The sequence below is a fragment of the Scyliorhinus canicula genome, chromosome 1 (assembly GCF_902713615.1).
Source record: "Scyliorhinus canicula chromosome 1, sScyCan1.1, whole genome shotgun sequence".
Taxonomy (NCBI): domain Eukaryota; kingdom Metazoa; phylum Chordata; class Chondrichthyes; order Carcharhiniformes; family Scyliorhinidae; genus Scyliorhinus; species Scyliorhinus canicula.
This window is the reverse complement of record NC_052146.1, coordinates 65,388,229-65,407,367: the sequence shown is the minus strand read 5'-3', so window position 1 is coordinate 65,407,367 and position 19,139 is coordinate 65,388,229. Positions and strand designations below refer to the sequence as shown.

Below are 19,139 nucleotides of genomic sequence, written 5' to 3'. Positions count from 1 at the left end.
GTCCAGAGATGTGTAGGTTAGGTGGATTGGCCATGCTAAATTGTCCTTAGTGTCCAAAAAGGTTAGCTGGGGTTACTGGGTTACGGGGATAGGGTGGAGGTGTGGGCTTAAGTGTGGGTGCTTCTTCCAAGGGCCAGTGCAGACTTGATAGGCTGAATGGCCTCCTTCTGCACTGTAAATTCTATGTAATGTCTATGTCTAAACGGAGGTCTGTGGTGGGACAATATTGATGTACTGTTCCTGCCAATGGAGCTCACGTTCTGAAGAATTATTTAAAATATATACTGATGTAGAATATATACACATTATATAAAAATATACATGAACTGATCCTTTCCCAGTTATCAACTGATTTTTATTGATAGATATATTGTCAGTAAAGTCATCAAATTTGTTAATCTGTATATTGGAAATCATTTTCCACACAAGCAAACTCCTGAGAGCAGCCAGGATAAGCAATCTGCTCCAGTTTGCCCTGCCTTAAATGTTGTGACGCTCCTTCATTCATTACCAGGCAGTGCCAGACACTGCAGAGAGGAAGATTCATAGAACTCACCAGCCAATTAATGAGCCCCTGGCTTCAAGGAAAAGGATACCAAATGAGTAAAGGCTTTGAGGGCCATCTGGGGATCATCCATAATATCCAGGATGTTGGCCTTGCTGGCATAGCCAGTATTTATTGGCCACTCCTATTTTCTCTCGAACCACTACCTTGAACTGCTGCATTCCATGTAGTGTAGTTGCACCATTGGTGCCAATCCCGCACAGCTGTAACCCTCTGTGCTACCAACTGGTGGTCTGTCCTGCCAGAGGGAGAGGAAATACCCAGGGAAGGTGATGCAGTGTCTGGGACATTGGCTGAAAGTTATGATTCAGTGAAGATGGCAATGGCAGTTTGTTCCTTGAATAATATGTAGGTCACCTCTGCCAATTCTGTCATAAGAACCCAGATGTTAATGAAAAGGAAGTCACAGGATCAACTGGACTGCGTGTGCTTTGCTGTGCCTGGTGCCTAGGTTGATGCTGGGTGTTCCATTTGGTTTTATTCTCATTAGATTTTATTGTAGTGGTTGTATATCACTGACAGGCCTGCTAGGCTATTTCAGGGGGCCACAGTTAAAACTACCATTATCATGTCCCTCAGGTAGCACATCAATACTGCACCAAGTTAGAGTTATGATCACCACCAAGGTACACCAGGAGTAGATGCAGTGGTAATATGAAACATACACATGCACAGTAAAACAGTTCAGTGTACCAAAGTTAATCTTTTGGGGGGGCTTGAAAGAATATTTGAAAGTTGATTTGCAATAGGTTCCTTTTACACCATCTTACTGAGCCACTGTTTCCCTGGGCAGGATTCTCCGTCCCATTGCACCAGTTGTCTGGTGTGGTGTGGTGTGGCGGCCCCCCTCCCCCCACCCCCTCTGATAGTGGGATTCTCCGTCCCGCCACAATTTCCCATTGTGGGCAGCCCCAAGCCGTTGGGAAATCCCCGGGCGTGGGGTCACTACCGGCGCAACGGAGAATCCCAACAACGGAGAATCCAGCCGCGGATCTTTGAAATACCATCAAGAGCATGGCTTAGAGAATGAAGCCTCTAATAGAAAACTAACAAGAGCTCGTCAGTGCAGGAAATGAATGTAAGTGCGGCCTCGGCAGCGCGTTCCCCGCAGAGGCCCCCAAAAAAACAAAGTCCCGTTTAATAGCGGGGCCGTTCTTGGCGCGAAACACCCCATTATTTGTGCCCAAAACAAAATTCTTTTGTTTTCATTAAATCACGCCCAGTATGCCTTTTTGAATGGGTGTGTCTCAGTTACAGATCTGCTTCCTCCACAGCAGGCCTGAACCACTTTGGCATCAAAAATAACATTGAGAATTTCTTTATGCAGCATTTTATCAGAAGCACAGACTGAGCTCAGCATCACGCATAGGGAATGTAAAACTATAATAAAACGTTAGACTTACCTGATTCCAATGGTCTGCCCCAGCACTAATCCAGCTGCAGTGAATGGAGCAAACGACATGGCCACCATTCCTCGGATTTCCTTCGGTGCACTCTCACCAAGATACATGGGATTAACATTCAATCCCACACCTCAGGCAAAGGAAAAAAATTATGTTATGTGAGGCACATCTATGGATCCAACCATTCTTGTCCACTATTGTTTGCAGTTTACTCTTACTGAATATTCGCAACACTGCTAAATATTCAATCTGTAAATTTGGTTTGAGGTACTTTCTCATGCTCTGATATTTCGCTTAGATATTAACCGTGTCGTCAGAAAAATTGGATTTGGCCAGAAATCTGATGTGGCGACTCTGATGCACAATTAACCCATGAGCTGGCATTGAGGTGAAGGTAGCCAACAAACTTTGTGCGCCTGCTAGATTAAATGATATGGCATGTGCCACGTTGTGGTAGTCACCACTGTTGTATTATATTGTATACACTGCACTGCATACGAGGGTAATACGGTAAGGCCCCTGTACTACAGGTACGGGGGTAGATCCCTGCCTGCTGGCTCCGCCCAGTAGGCGGAGTATAAATGTGTGGGCTCACCAAGCTGCAGCCATTTCGTCAGCCGCTGTAGGAGGCCACACATCTCTGTGTAATAAAGCCTCGATTACACTCTACTCTCGTCTCATCATAATTGATAGTGCATCAATTTATTACACAGAGATTTTAAAACAATGGATCTCCGCATCAAGCCTAATCACCTGCAGCTGCACCCTCAAGCAAACAACGCCAAGTCAGCCTTCGCATATTGGCTTGCTTGCTTCAAGGCATACATCGGATCTGCGACTGAACCACCCTCAAGAGGCACAGAAGCTCCAGATCCTCTGCACGCGCCTGAGCTCGGACATCATCCCCCTCATCCGGGACGCACCGACATACGCTGAGGCCATGGCGCAACTGAGAACTACGCTCAGCAGACCTATGCCAGGCACCTCCTCGCCACGCGGCATCAACTCCCCGGTGAGTCTGTGGAGGATTTCTGGTGTGCCCTCCAAATCCCAGTGAGAGACTGCGATTGCCAGGCTGGCTCAGCCTCTGAACATTCAGACTTGCTACTTAGAGACGCATTCATCACAAGCATAGAGTCGGCCTACATCCACCAGCGACTCTTAGAAGGGGCCACCCTCGACCTTGCGGCAACCAAGAAACTAGTGCTCTCGCTGACGGTCGCCTCGCGCGATATTCAAGCATATGCCCCCGGCCGTGCGGCCCACCCCTCCTGGACATAGTGGACCCTGCGAGCGAACGCCCTACCGTGCACCCCGTCAGCGATTGCCCCCAGCCAACCCCAGGCCTGCACCGCACAGCAACCAAGCAATCCCGGGGGACTCAAGTGCTACTTCTACGGACAGCCAAAGCACTCCCGACAACGCTGTCCGGCACGGAGCGCGCTCTGCAGGGCCTGCGATAAGAAAGGACATTTTGCTGCTGTGTGCCAGGCCAGCTCAGTCGCCGCCGTTGCCCCGGCGCCCCCTGGTGCGATCCCCGAGCGCTGCCATCTTCCTTCCCGCAGACCACGTGCGGCCCATGGGCGCCGCCTCTTCCTCGTCATCTTGCTCGCCTCACATGTGCAGCCTGTGGGCGCCGCCATCTTGCCCGTCCTAGGACACGTGCAGCCTGTGGGCGCCGCCATCTTGCCCGTCCCAGGACACGTGCAGCCCGTGGGAGGCGCCATCTTCCACGCCTCAGGATCCCTGCACATCGGACACCTCATCGGGCCACTCATCGCCTGCAACCACTGCCAACCAACCCCACCTGGCCTCCGTTACGATTGACCAGACACGGCCGCACAACCTCGTGACCACGTCGACAACGGTGAAGATCAACGGGCACAAGGTTTCCTGCCTTGTGGACTCTGGGAGCACTGAGAGCTCCACCCACCCCGATACAGTATGATGCTGCTCCCTCATGGTCCACCCCACCAACCAGAGAATCTCACTGGCCTCCAGATCCCACTACGTGGCGATCCGGGGGTACTGCACCGCCACCCTCACCATCCAGGGCGTAGAGTTCAGCGGCTTCCGCCTCTACATCCTCCCCAACCTCTGCGCTGCCCTGCTACTCAGCCTGGACTTCCAGTGCAACCTCCAGAGCCTAACCTTGAAATTTGGCGGGCCCCTACCACCCCTTACTGTATGCCGCCTCACGACCCTTAAGGTCGACCCGCCTTCTCGGTTTGCAAACCTCACCCCAGATTGCAAACCCGTCGCCTGGAGCAGACGGTACAGTACCCAGGACAGGACCTTCATCAGGTCTGAGGTCCAGCGGCTGCTGCGGGAAGGCATCACCGAGGCCAGCAACAGTCCCTGGAGAGCCCAAGTGGTAGTTGTGAAAACTGGGGAGAAAAACAGGATGGTCGTTGACCAAAGTCAGACCATCAATCAGTACACGCAGCTCGACGCGTACTCCCTCCCTCGCATATCTGATATGGTCAATCAGATTGCACAGTTCCGGGTCTTCTCGACAGCAACCTGAAATCTGTCTACCACCAGCTCCCCATTCGCAAGGCGGACCGCCCCTACACCGCATTTGAAGCGGACGGCCACCTTTACCATTTCCTTAGGGTTCCCTTCGGCGTCACTAACGGGGTCTCAGTCTTCCAACGGGATATGGACCAAATGGTTGACCGGTACGGACTGCGGGCCACCTTCCCGTACCTGGATAACGTCACCATCTGCGGCCACGACCAGCAGGACCACAACGCTAACCTTTCCACATTTCTCCACACCGCCAAACTCCTTAACCTAACCTATAATAAGGAGAAGTGCGTGTTCAGCACAGACCGACTAGCCATCCTTGGCTATGTGGTTCAGAACGGAGTTCTAGGGCCCGACCCTTATCGCATGCACCCCCTCATGGACCTCCCCCTCCCCCACTGCCCCAAGGCCCTCACACGATGCCTGGGGTTCCTTTCATACTATGCCCAGTGGGCCCCAAACTAGATCATAGATCATAGAATTTACAGTGCAGAAGGAGGCCATTCGGCCCATCGAGTCTGCACCAGCTCCTGGAAAGAGCACCCTACCCAAGGTTAACACCTCCACCCTATCCCCATAACCCAGTAACCCCACCCAACACTAAGGGCAATTTTGCACACTAAGGGCAATTTAGCATGGCCAATCCACCTAACCAGCACATCTTTGGACTGTGGGGGGAAACCGGAGCACCCGGAGGAAACCCACGCACACACGGGGAGGATGTGCAGACCAGCGCCGGCCCTAGGGTTGCTGGCGCCCCGGGCAAGCTGAACTTCGAGCCGAGGCGGGGGGGAGGCCGAGGCGGGGGGAGGGGGGGCCTGAGGCGGGGGGGGGGGGCCGAGGCGGGGGGGGGGGGCGAGGCGGGGGGGCGGGGACGAGGCGGGGGGGGGCCGAGACGGGGGGGGGCAGGGGGGGGGGCCGAGGCGGGGGGCGGCCGGGGGGGGGGGGGGGGGCGGCCCTGGGGGAGGGCGGCCACCGTGCATGCGTTGGTTGGCAACGGCCCAACTGCGCATGCGCGGGACCCGAGTCTCTGGCGCCCCCTAACACATGGCGCCCCGGGCGACTGCCCGAGTTGCCGGTACCTTGGGCCGGCCCTGGTGCAGACTCCGCACAGACAGTGACCTAGGCCGCAATTGAACCTGGGACCCTGGAGCTGTTAAGCAACTGTGCTATCCACAATGCTACCGTGATGCCCACGGTAACTATGCAGACAAGGCCCGCCCACTCATTCAATCCACCGTTTTCCCACTGACGGCCGAGGCTCACCAAGGCCGACATCGCCAAGGCCACGATGCACGCGGTCTACAAGACGCACTCCTTTCAAGTCGAGAGCAATGCATCAGACGTCGCTCTGGCCGCCACCCTCAACCAGGCAGGCAGGCCCGTGGAATTCTTTTCCCGCACCCTCCATGCCTCCGAAATTCGGCACTCCTCGTCGAAAATGAGGCCCAGGCCATCATAGAAGCTGTGCGACATTGGAGGCATTACCTGGCCGGCAGGAGATTCACTCTCCTCAGGGTCGGTTGCCTCCATGTTTAACAACACACAGCGGGGTAAGATCAAAAACGATAAGATCTTGACATGGAGGATCGAGCTCTCCACCTACAACTACGAGATTTTGTATCGCCCCGGTAAGCTCAACGAACCCCACCGATGCCCTATCCCGAGGTACATGTGCCAGCGCACAGGTAGACCGACTCCGCACCCTGCATGACGATCTCTGTCACCCAGGGGTCACCCGTTTTTACCACTTCATAAAGGCCCGGAATCTGCCCTACTCCATCGAGGAAGTCAGGACGATCACCAGGGACTGCCAGGTCTGCGCGGAGTGTAAACCGCACTTCTACCGGCCAGACTGCGCGCGCCTGGTGAAGGCCTCCCGCCCCTTTGAACGCCTCAGCGTCGATTTCAAAGGGCCCCTCCCCTCCACCGACCGCAACACGTATTTCCTCAATGTGCTCGACGAGTACTCGAGATTCCCCTTCGCCATCCCTTGCACCCGCATGACGTCTGCAACCGTCATCAAAGCCCTTAACTCCATCTTCACTCTGTTTGGTTTCCCTGCCTACATCCACAGTGACCAGGATCCTCATTCATGAGCGATGAGCTGCATCAGTACCTGCTCAACAGGGGCATTGCCTCGAGCAGGACGACCAGCTACAACCCCCTGGGAAATGGGCTAGTGGAGCGGGAGAATGGGATGGTCTGGAAGGCCGTCCAGCTGGCCCTACGGTCCAGATATCTCCCAGCCTCCAGCTGGCAGGAGGTCCTCCCTGACGCCGTTCACTCCATTCGGTCGCTACTTTGCACTGCGACTAACAAACCCCCCCCCCATGGACGTCTCTATGCCTTCCCTAGGAAGTCCACCTCCGGGGTATCGCTCCCAATATGGCTGGCAGCTCCAGGACCCGTTCTCCTCCGTAAACACTTGCGGCTACACAAGGCAGACCCGTTGGTTGAGAGGGTACAGCTACTCCATGCCAACCCGCAGTACGCCTATGTAGCGTACCCAATGGCCGCCAAGACACAGTCTCCTTTCAGGACCTGGCACCATCTGGGTCCCCGCAACCCCCCCACCTCTGCCCCGGCACCCCCCCTCCCTTCCCCAGACGCACCCCACCACAGCCCTCACTCCAGGACGATCCGTCCTCCCCTTGGTCCCACCCGGGGATGAAGATGATGTTGACATGCTCCCGGAGTCACCGACGACCGATTCGACGCCTGACTCGCCACCAACACTGCGGTGCTCCCAACGGCGGATCAAGGCGCCCGATCGTCTAAATTTGTAACCTCCTCTGAAATTTTAATGACAATCTGTATGTAAATAGTTTTCTACCACCCCCTCTGGACTCATTTTTAACAGGGGGTGAATGTGGTAGTCACCACTGTTGTATTATATTGTATACACTGCACTGCATACGAGGGTATTACGGTAAGGCCTGTGTACTACAGGTACGGGGGTAGATCCCTGCCTGCTGGCCCCACTCAGTAGGCGGAGTATAAATGTTCTCCGAACTGCAGCCATTCCGGCAGCAGCTGTAGGAGGCCACGCATCTCTGTGTAATAAAGCCTCGATTATTCTCTACTCTCGTCTCGTCATAATTTTTTTTTTTTAAATTTAGATTACCCAATTATTTTTTCCAATTAAGGGGCAATTTAGCGTGGCCAATCCACCTACTCTGCACATTTTTGGGTTGTGGGGGCGAAACCCACGCAGACACGGGGAGAATGTGCAAACTCCACACGGACAGTGACCCAGAGCCGGGATCGAACCTGGGACCTCAGGGCCGTGAGGCGGTTGTGCTAACCACTAGGCCACCGTGCTGCCCCCGTCTCGTCATAATTGATAGTGCATTACACGTGCAATTACCCACTCAAACCCCTGCTTCACTCATGAACCAACGGTATTAATTAAGCCAACACTGCTTGCCTCTCCACACCCTCACACACTTAACGCTGCTACAAGCCTCATGTTCCAATCTCACATCTTGTATATTACACAAACAACTTGATTTATATAGTACCTTACATGTAATTAATAATAATAATAATCTTTATTATTGTCACAAAGTAGGCTTACATTAACACTGCAATAAGAACTAGGAGCAGGAGTAGGCCATATGGCCCCTCGAGCCTGCTCCGCCATTCAATGAGATCATGGCTGATCTTTTGTGGACTCAGCTCCACTTTCCGGCCCGAACACCATAATCCTTAATCCCTTTATTCTTCAAAAAGCTATCAATCTTTATCTTCATTTTCATTTGAGGGGCTGGTTTAGCTCACTCGGCTAAATCGCTGGCTTTTAAAGCAGGCCAGCAGCATGGTTCGATTCCCGTACCAGCCTCCCCGGACAGGCGCCGGAATGTGGCAACTAGGGGCTTTTCACAGTAACTTCATTGAAGCCTACTCGTGACAATAAGCGATTTTCATTTTCATTTCATTTAAAAACATTTAATGAAGGAGCCTCAACTGCTTCACTGGGCAAAGAATTCCATAGATTCACAACCCTTTGGGTGAAGAAGTTCCTCCTAAACTCAGTCCTAAATCTACTTCCCCTTATTTTGAGGCTATGCCTCCTAGTTCTGCTTTCACCCGCCAGTGGAAACAACCTGCCCGCATCAATCCTATCTATTCCCTTCATAATTTTATATGTTTCGATAAGATCCCCCCTCATCCTTCTAAATTCCAACGAGTACAGTCCCCGTCTACTCAACCTCTCCTCATAATCCAACCCCTTCAACTCTGGGATTAACCTAGTGAATCTCCTCTGCACACCCTCCAGCGCCAGTACGTCCTTTCTCAGGTAAGGAGACCAAAACTGAACACAATACTCCAGGTGTGGCCTCGCTACCACTTTATACAATTGCAGCATAACCTCCCTAGTCTTAAACTCAATCCCTCTAGCAATGAAGGACAAAATTCCATTCGCTTTCTTAATCACCTTTTGAACCTGTAAACCAACTTTCTGCGACTCATGCACGAGCACACCCAGGTCTCTCTGCACAGTAGCATGTTTTAATATTTTATCATTTTATCAATGAAGTTACTTTGAAAAGCCTCTAGTCGCTACACTCCTACACCTTTTCGGGTACATGGAGGGAGAATTCAGAATGTCCATTTCACCTAACAGCACGTCTTTCGGGACTTGTGGGAGGAAACAGGAGCACCCGGAGGAAATCCATGCAAACACAGGGAGAACGTGCAGACTCCACACAGACAGACGCGAGCCGGGAATTGAACCTGGGACCCTGGCGCTGTGAAGCAACAGTGCTAACTACTGTGCTACCGTGCCGCCCAGATTAAACAGTCCACACCACTTTGCCAGAGCATTATCAAACCAAATTTGGCAATGAACCACTGTAATGTATTACTTGACCAATAGTTGGGGAGTGGGTGCATGACAGGCGGTTGCATAATGGGCAAGGTGGAGACGGGATGAGAGGACAAGGAAAAGGAGGAGGCAGGTGGGGTGGGATAAAGATAGGGTAACAACTTGTGGGGGATGCCCCCAATGGACTAAGAGGACCTGCCCACCCCCTCACAAAATTGGAAAACCCTCGCCCCCTCACATACCTGCTTAACAGCAGTCCACCCTGTCAAATCTGCCAGGCTGCTCGCCTTGTTTCCACCTTCCCATGCAGACTGAAAAATTGTAGCGGGGGCTAAATGAGGCTCTGATGTGGCATTTAGTGGTCCACGCATAATCAGGTGGGCTGTACATTAGGTGGTAAATGGGCAGGTTGCATAACAGACAACAGATATACCAAGCAGGCATACAACAGACAGCCAATAATATATGTGCTCCTGCCCAAGGCCTATACCCCCTAATTTGTCAGAAAAAATGTTACCTGAGTTTATTCCAGAAAAGAATCTCCCGATTAGGATCATCTCAAAGGATTTTACTGTTCTGCTCAGCCCCATTAGCAAAGCACCAATGAGTACAAAACTGTTGCTTAACAACAGTGAATTTCTCCTAGGAGAAAACAAAGTAAATGAAAGTTTGTCAGTAAAATGTGCCTGAAACGCCTCTATGTCATGGTAATCGCCACAGCAGGAAGTTCCCCTCTCAAAATTTTCACCAGATGTTTCTCAGTATTATCAAAAGAGCTGAACACTTCATCAATGTTAAATTCCTCTAAAGAGTAAATGAGCCCATATCTTCAGTGCGGGTACTTACATTCAAGACTTAGGGCGAGATTTTCTTTTTTTTAAATAAATTTAGAGCACCCAATTATTTTTTTTCCAATTAGAGTGGCTAATCCACCTACCTTGCACATCTTTAGGTTGTGGGGTGAAACCCACCCAGACATGGGGAGAATGTGCAAACTCAACCCGGACAGTGACCCAGGGCTGAGATCCGAACCGGGTCCTCAGCGCCACAGTTCCAGTGCTAACTACTGCACCCCATGCCATCCAAGGGCAAGATTTTCTGGCTGTTCCCGCTGTGGGGTCCCTGGTGGCGGAGGGTGCGAACAACGGGAAGCTGAGCAACGTCATGGTCAGACCCATTTGGTGAAGAGCCACTACAGCCCGACTAGACGTCTCTCCAGAGCTCCAGGAGGAAAACTCACAACCATGTTGCACTTCTGGTCACAGGAATGGTGGGGGCCAGGAACGCCAGAATGGCCAGAGAGCATTCAGGGGACACATCTACCCAGAGCAAGGGCTTTATACTTGGCACAACCTGACAAGGATGATTGCATGCAACTAAATTGCATTATGGTCCCAAAAGTAGTCTCCCTCCAATCAGGATCATCATCCAGGTAAACGGCCACCCAATAGAGATGGAAATAGACGTGGGCTTAAATGGGGTGCTCTTTCCAAGGGACGGTGGAGACACGATGGGCCGAATGCACTGTGAATTCTATGGCGCCCCGTACTTTCCCCTTTTTAGGCGGACATCTACCTCCGAGAAACGGCGGTGGACTTCATCCAAATTATCTAGATGCTCCTTCTCGGTCGTTCCAGTAATCAATACGTCATCCAGGTAGACCACCACCTTTGGGAGCCCTTGAAGGATGCTCTCCATAGCCCATTGGAAGATTGTATAGGCAGATGACACTCGAAATGGGAGCCTGGTGTATTCACACAATCCCCTTTGGGTATTGATGGTCACATATTTCATGGACGCCGGATCCAACTCCAACTGGGGGAAGCGTGGTTTATGTCTAACTTTGAGAAAGAATGACCCCCGGCCAGCTTCGCATAAAAGTCCTCCACGCACGGCATTGGGTCCCCATCTAACCAGGAATAAAAGAATGACTAGGGTAAGAGTAGGGCGAGTCAAGGACAGTAGTGGGAAGTTGTGCGTGGTGTCCGAGGAGATAGGAGAGGTGCTAAATGAATATCTTTCGTCAGTATTCACACAGGAAAAAGTCAATGTTGTCGAGGAGAATACTGAAATACAGGCTACTAGACTAGAAGGGCTTGAGGTTCATAAGGAGGAGGTGTTAGCAATTCTGGAAAGTGTGAAAATAGATAAATCCCCATGGCCGGATGGGATTTATCCTAGGATTCTCTGGGAAGCTAGGGAGGAGATTGCTGAGCCTTTGGCTTTGATCTTTATGTTGTCATTGTCTACAGGAATAGTGCCATAAGACTGGAGGATAGCAAATGTTGTCCCCTTGTTCAAGAAGGGGAGTAGAGACAACCCCGGTAACTATGGACCAGTGAGCCTTACTTCTGTTGTGGGCAAAGTATTGGAAATGTTTATAAGAGATAGGATGTATAATCATCTGGTAAGGAATAATTTGATTAGAGATAGTCAACACGGTTTTGTGAAGGGTAGGTCGTGCCTCACAAACCTTATTGAGTTCTTTGAGAAGGTGACCAAACAGGTGGACGAGGGTAAAGCAGTTGATGTGGTGTATGTGGATTTCAGTAAAGCGTTTGATAAGGTTCCCCACGGTAAGCTATTGCAGAAAATACAGAGGCATGGGATTCAGGGTGATTTAGCAGTTTGGATCAGAAATTGGCTAGCTGGAAGAAGACAAAGGGTGGTGGTTAATGGGAAATGTTCAGCCTGAAGTCCAGTTACTAGTGGTATACCACAAGGATCTGTTTTGGGGCCACTGCTGTTTGTCATTTTTATAAATGACCTGGAGGAGGGCGTAGAAGGATGGGTGAGTAAATTTGCAGATGACACTAAAGTCGGTGGAGTTGTAGAGAGTGCGGAAGGATGTTACAAGTTACAGAGGGACATAGATAAGCTGCAGAGCAGGGCTGAGAGGTGGCAAATTGAGTTTAATGCAGAAAAGTGTGAGGTGATTCATTTTGGAAGGAATAACAGGAAGACTGGTATGGAGGGAAGATCTTATGAGGAAAGGCTGAGGGACTTAAGGCTGTTTTCGTTAGAGAAAAGAAGGTTAAGAGGTGACTTAATTGAGACATACAAGATGATCAGAGGATTAGATAGGGTGGACAGTGAGAGCCTTTTTCCTCAGAAGGTGATGTCTAGCAAGAGGGGCAATAGCTTTAAATTGAGGGGAGATAGATATAGGACAGATGTCAGAGGTAGGTTGTTTACTCAGAGAGTAGTAAGGGCGTGGAATGCCCTGCCTGCAACAGTAGTGGACTCGCCAACCACCAGTAGCAGGGCAGAGGATTCAAGCCGGGGAAAATGTGCCCATCCAGAATTTTGGGGTGGCTCCCGGTGGATACCGGGGACCGTTGTAAAGAAGATTGGAAAAGTCTCTTACATGGTCAAAACCAGGGAGCGGACAGCATGAAAACATGTGGAACATTCCAAAGGCAGGGAACCTGCAGCAGAGCCAGCCACGCCAGAGGAATCAGTCTCTTATTTCTCTTGCCCATTGTCCAAGCAATAGTCCCCAAGGGCCAGAACATTAATATGTGCAAGTTGCAGGGTCCTGGGTCAGACATAGAGACCGCCGGCAGGACCCCAGATGATCGGCATAGAAGCGACACTCCCTGAGGGGTTACAGACCGCCCCCAGCCCAGCCCCATAGCTGTTGGAAACACAGCCATGGGCAAAGCGGTGAAGGATCCCTCCTCGGCATCCAACGATAGTGGTACCTTTTTAAAAATTAATTTACGGTATGTGGGTGTCACTGGTGCGGCCAGCATTTATTGCCCATCCCTAGTTGCCCTTCAGAAGGGGGGTGGTGAGTTGCCTTCGTGAACCTCTGCAGTCCCTAAGGTGTAGGTACACCAACTGTGCTGTTCGGGAGGGAGTTCCAGGATGATGCTCCAGCAACAGTGAAAGAATGGTGATATATTTCCAAGTCAGGGTGGTGGGTGACTTGGAGTGGAACCTCCAGGTGGTGGGGTTCCCAGGTATCTGCTGCTCTCGTCCTTCTAGATGGTAGTTGTTGTGGGTTTCGTAGGTGCTGTCTATGGAACCTTGGTGAGATATTGTAGTGCATCTTGGAGATGGTGTACACAACCGCCACTGTTCGTTGGTGGTGGAGGGCTTGAATGTTTGTGGAAGGAGGAGCAATCAAGCTGGCTGCTTTGTCCTCAATGGTGTCAAGCTTCTTGAGTGTTGTTGGAGTTTCACTCATCCAGACAAGTGGAGAACATTCCATTACACCTCTGACTTGTGCCTTGTGGAGATGGTGGACATACTTGGGGGGGGGGGGGGGGGGGGGGGGGGGTCAGGATGTGAGTTACTCGGCGTAAGATTCATAGCCTTTCCTACCTTGGTAGTCACAGTATTAATATGGTTAGTCCAGTTCAGTTTCTGATCAATGGTAATTGGGGATTCAGCAATGGTAATACCATTGAGTGTCAAGGGGTGATGGTTCAATCCTCTCTTGTAAGAGATGGTCATTGCCTGGCACATGTGTGGCGCAAATGTAACTTGCCACTTGTCAACCCCACCCTGGATATTGTCCAGGGCTTGCTGCATCTGGACATGGGAGTCACGAACGTGGCTGAACATTGTACAGTCATCCACAAACATCCCCAATTCTGACCTTATGATGGAAGGGAGGTCATTGAAGAAACAGCTGAAGATGATTGGGCCTAGGACTTGGGGGGGGGGGGGGGAAGAGAGAGAGAAATGTAATAACCTTCGCGAGACCTCCGTGGACGTTCCAATTGATCTTCCCATGGGGCTCGGAAATACAAGCTCCCTGACTGAGGGGGTAAGCCTAGTAAGCTGGGGCTTGTGAATCTTGTACTTGAAAACCAGCCCGTATTTGGCATGATTCGCAGTCCTGGCTGGGACTTGTGTGCTGTATGCCACGTTTCGGCCTTTACTTTTTTTGCCATTAAGTCTTTGTGAAATCCTTCTCGGGACCCCTGGAGATTTTCTAAATATTTTGTTAAGTGTTGTCCTAAAAGAGCGGCATGTGGCGCAGTGGTTAGCATTGCTGCCTACCGCGCTGAGGACCCGGGTCAATGTGATGAGTTTGGGTTCCAATTTGGGGAATATGCACAGCGATATTCGGAGATTAGAAGAAAAAAGAAAATTTCAAGACAATACCTTTTAAAAATAAATTTAGAGTACCCAATTATATAATTTTCCAATTAAGGGGCAATTTAGTGTGGCCAATCCACCTACCACACACAATCTTTCGGTTGTGGGGGTGAAACCCACGCAGACACGGGGAGAATGTGCAAACTCCACACGGACAGTGACGCAGGGCCTAGATTTGAACCCAGGTCCTCACCGCCGTATGCAGCAATGCTAACCACTGTGCCATCGTGCTGCCCCTAACATGTGAGAGTTGAAAACCATTCTGCCAACTCATTATTTCCAGTTTCAGAATGGCATACTAAGCCAAGATTTACCCTGTTGATATTTTGTTACCTGTGGTTTATAACTCTTGACTCAGTTATAGCATTTCCTGGCAGTGAATAGTCTTGATTGTTGGAGTTTAACCCAAACGTTCCCCCTATAGGTCATAGCTCATACCTCCCAAATTGTATGGCCATGGGTCCAGCAATAAGCGATCCGATCAATCCTCCCACAGAGTAAGCAATCACAATAAAGCTCCAGATTAGTGTGATGACCCAGCTCTCCAGCTGCGTGCCATAGCGCTCAGTCCAGGTCTCATTGATAAAGTTTTGGATGAACTGTCATTGTGAGGATAAAAAAAATTACAGATTTAGTTTTCATTTTGCCTTGAAAAGTATGGAAACAGCTGACCTTTACAAGTTGACCACTGGTCTAGTTTAGACTCACAATTGTTGGTGCATTGATGATTGTTAGGTTAAAGCCATATTGGAAGGTGCCACCAATGGAGGCAGCGAAGATAGTCAAGAGGAGCCATTTGGTCTGCTGCTACAAGGACACAGAGGAAATAAGAATGATTACTTTCCAGCGAGGGCTTACTTATATTGAAAGAAGAAAAAAAGCCTACACATACACAGGGCATTTCACATTCTCAGTCTGTCCCACAGTGCTTCACAGCCATTTTTTGATGGGTAGTTATTATTTTAATGCAGGCAGATACAACAGTCACTTTGTCCACTGGGCTGTGGCTTATTAAGTATAACTTGTCAATTTTGGATAGAAAGTATACATTTTTTTGGCTGTCACAATATTTTGACTGAGTTCCTTGGTGCTGCACATCTTTGGGTTGTGGGAGGAAATCCCATGCTAACACGGGGATAATGTACAAACTCCACATGGACAGTGACCCAGAGCCTGGATCGAACCTGGGACCTTGGCGTTGTGAGGCAGCTGTGCTAACCACTGCACCACGTGATTCCTAAGTTGCTTCATCAATGACCTACCTTCCAATATAAGATCAGATGTGGGGATGTTCATTGATAGCTGCACAATGTTCAGCACCATTCACAACTCCTTAAACAAGTGTAAAAGCAGCAGGACCTGGACAATATCCAGGCTTGGACTGACAAATGCCAAGTAACATTCATGCCACACAAGTGCCAGGCAATGACCATCTCGAATAAGAGAGAATCAAACCATCATCTTTGACATTCAATGGCATTAGGGCAGCACAGTGGTGCAGTGGATAGCACAGTTCCATTGGATTTGTTTATTGTCACGTGTACCGAGGTACAGTGAAAAGTATTTTTCTGCGACCAGCTCAACAGATCATTAAGTACATGAAAGAAAAGGAAATAAAAGAAAATACATAATAGGGCAACACAAGGTACACAATGTAACTACGTAAGCACAGGCATCGGATGAAGCATACAGGGTGTAGTGTTAATGAGGTCAGTCAATAAGAGGGTCGTTTAGGAGTCTGGTAACAGCGGGGAAGAAGCTGCTTTTGAGTCTGTTCATGCGTGTTCTCAGACTTCCCGATGGAAGAAGTTGGAAGAGTGAGTAAGCCGGGTGGGAGGGGTCTTTGATTATGCTGCCCACTTTCCCCAGGCAGTGGGAGGTGTAGCTGGAGTCAATGGATGGGAGGAAGGTTCGTGTGATGGACTGGGCTATGTTCACGACTCTGAAGTTTCTTACGGTCCTGGGCCAAGCAGTTGACATACCAGGCTGTGATGCAGCCAGACAGGATGCTTTCTATGGTGAATCTGTAGAAGTTGGTAAGAGTTAATGTGGACATGCTGAATTTCCTTAGTTTCCTGAGGAAGTATATGCAGTTGTGCTTTCTTGGTGGATGCGTCAATGTGGGTGGACCAGGACAGATTTTGGTGATGTGTACCCCTAGGAATTTGCAACTGCTAACCATCTCCACCTGTGGATGCTGACAGGGGTGTGTACAGTACTTTGCTTCCTGAAGTCAATGACCAGCTCTTTAGTTTTGCTGGCATTGAGGGAGAGATTGTTGTCACTGCACCACTCCACTAGGTTCTCTATTTCCCTCCTGTACTCTGGCTTGTCGTTATTCGAGATTCGGCCCACTATGGTCGTTATCATCAGCAAACTTGTAGATGGAGTTGGAACCACATTTTGCCACACAGTTGTGTGTGTACAGGGAGTAGAGTAGGGGGCTAAGTATGCAATCTTGCGGGGCCCCGGTATTGAGGTGTTGTTGTTTATTCTTACTGATTGTGGTCTGTGGGTCAGAAAGCCGAGGATCCAGTTGCAGAGTGGGGAGCCAAGTCCTAGGTTTTGGAGCTTTGATATGAGCTTGGCTGGGGTTATGGTTTTGAAGGCGGAGCTGTAGTCAATAAATAGGAGTCTGATGTAGGAGTCCTTGTTTTTGAGATGCTGTAGGGATGAGTGTAGGGCCAGGGAAATGGTGTCTGCTGTGGACCGGTTGCGGCAGTATGCGGATTGCAGCGTATCTAGGCGTTCTGGGAGTATGGAGGTGATGCGCTTCATGACCAACCTCTTGAAGCACTTCATTACAACTGAAGTCAGGGCCACCAGAAGGTAGTCATTGTGGCACGCTGCCTGGTTTTCTTTGGCACCGGTATGATGGTGGTCTTCTTGAAGCAGGTGTGGACCTCAGAGTGGAGTAGGGATAGGTTAAAGCTGCCTGCGGACAAATCTGCCAGCTGGTCTGCGCAGGCTCTGAGTGCACGACCAGAGATCCCGTCCGGCCCGTCGCCTTCCAAGGGTTCACTTTCAGGAAGGTCGATCTGACTTCGGAAGCTGTGATGGTGGGTATAGGTGAGTTATGGGCTGCTGGGGCACTCAACAGCGGATTGTTGGTTTCCTGCTCGAACAGAGCATAGAATACATTGAGTCCATTGGGGAGGGGTGAGCTGCTGCCGGAGATACTGCTCGGCTTCGCTTTGTAGCCCGTTATGTTGTTTAGGCCTTGCCACAACTGCCGAGAGTCTGTCTGTGACTCGAGCTTGGTTTGATATTCTCTCTTGGCACCTCGGATGGCTTTGTGGAAGTCATACCTGGATTTCTTGTATCGGTAAGGGTCGTCTGATTTGAGCGCCTCAGACCTGTCCTTCATAGGGAGTCAATCCCGTGATTGAGCCATGGTTTCCGGTTGGGGAATGTACGTACTGCTTTCACGCAGTCGTCCACACATTTGCTGATGAAGTCTGTGACGATGGTGGCATACTCATTTAAGTTGGTCGCTGAGTTCTTAAATATGGACCAGTCCACTGTCTCTAGCAGTCACGTAGGAACTCTTCTGTTTCCTCGGACCAGCACTGCACGACCTTCTTAGCTGGATTCTCCTGTTTCAGTTTCTGCTTGTATGCTGGGAGAAGGAGCATCGTCTTATGGTCTGATTTCCCAAAGTGCAGTCGGGGGATGGAAAGGTAGGCGCCCTGATTTTTGAGTAGCATAGTCAAGAGTGTTGTCTCCCCTGGTGGGACAGGAGATGTGCTGGTGGAATTTGGCAGTACACTCTTGAGGTTGGCCTTGTTGAAGTCCCCGGCCACGATGAACAATGCCTCCGGGTGTTCTGTTTCGTAGTTGTTTATAACTGTATACAGTTCATCCAGCGCCTTCTTCACTTCTGCCTGGGGTGGGATGTAGACCGCTGTGATGATGGCTGACGTGAACTCACGTGGAAGATAGTATGGGCGGCACATGTTGCCACACATAGAACATAGAACAGTACAGCACAGAACAGGCCCTTCGGCCCTCGATGTAGTGCCGAGCAATGATCACCCTACTCAAACCCACGTATCCACCCTATACCGTAACCCAACAACACCCCCCTTAACCTTACTTATTAGGACACTACGGGCAATTTAGCATGGCCAATCTACCTAACCGCAATCTTTGGACTGTGGGAGGAAACCGGAGCACCCGGAGGAAACCCACGCACACACGGGGAGGACATGCAGACTCCGCACAGACAGATGCACAATGGTTAGCACTGCTGCCTACGGCGCTGAGGACCTGGGTTTGATCCCAGCCCAGGGTCACTGTCCGTGTGGAGTTTACACATGTTCCCCGTGTCTGCGTGGGTTTCACCGCCACAACTCAAAGATGTGCAAGGTAGGGGATTGGCCACACTAAATTGCCCCTGAATTGTAAATTTTTTTTTAAAAGGACAGAGAAGTGCAGGGGACGAACCACAGGTAGTCACGTCGTATGCCTGCATACGTGCCTGAAGCGTGATCGGATTTTATAATCACATGTACTCACTTGGATTTGTAAGGGTCCTTCCTGTTTATTCCATTATTTCCCCTTTCTTTTTTCCCCGTTACATTTCAGATCCATGGATGATTTATAGGCATTTGTCATTAAGGAAGCCTCTATCTTTAATTCAAGTGCAAGAAAGCAGTGGCCTGTGCCTTTAATTCAAGCAGATGCATATGCTGGTTTA

General features: G+C 50.3%; 1 protein-coding gene across 4 annotated transcripts in view; it reads right to left on the bottom strand.

Annotated features, from left to right (window-relative positions):
- Positions 1-19,139, bottom strand: part of LOC119963218 (solute carrier family 2, facilitated glucose transporter member 11-like) — an 86,097-nt gene that overhangs the window by 48,225 nt on the left and 18,733 nt on the right. For 3 of the 4 annotated variants that reach the window (XR_005460055.1, XM_038791982.1, XM_038792001.1), the window contains exons 2-5: positions 15,149-15,247; positions 14,879-15,039; positions 9,846-9,970; positions 1,969-2,098 (exon numbers count right to left, since the gene is read on the bottom strand). Coding sequence is in view for 3 of the 4 variants with exons in the window: in XM_038791982.1 (XP_038647910.1) it covers positions 1,969-2,098; positions 9,846-9,970; positions 14,879-15,039; positions 15,149-15,247 (515 nt within the window). In the remaining variant the exon portion in view is untranslated. The remainder of the gene's footprint in view (positions 1-1,968; positions 2,099-9,845; positions 9,971-14,878; positions 15,040-15,148; positions 15,248-19,139) is intronic. The other variant, XM_038791992.1, reaches the window with a different exon arrangement.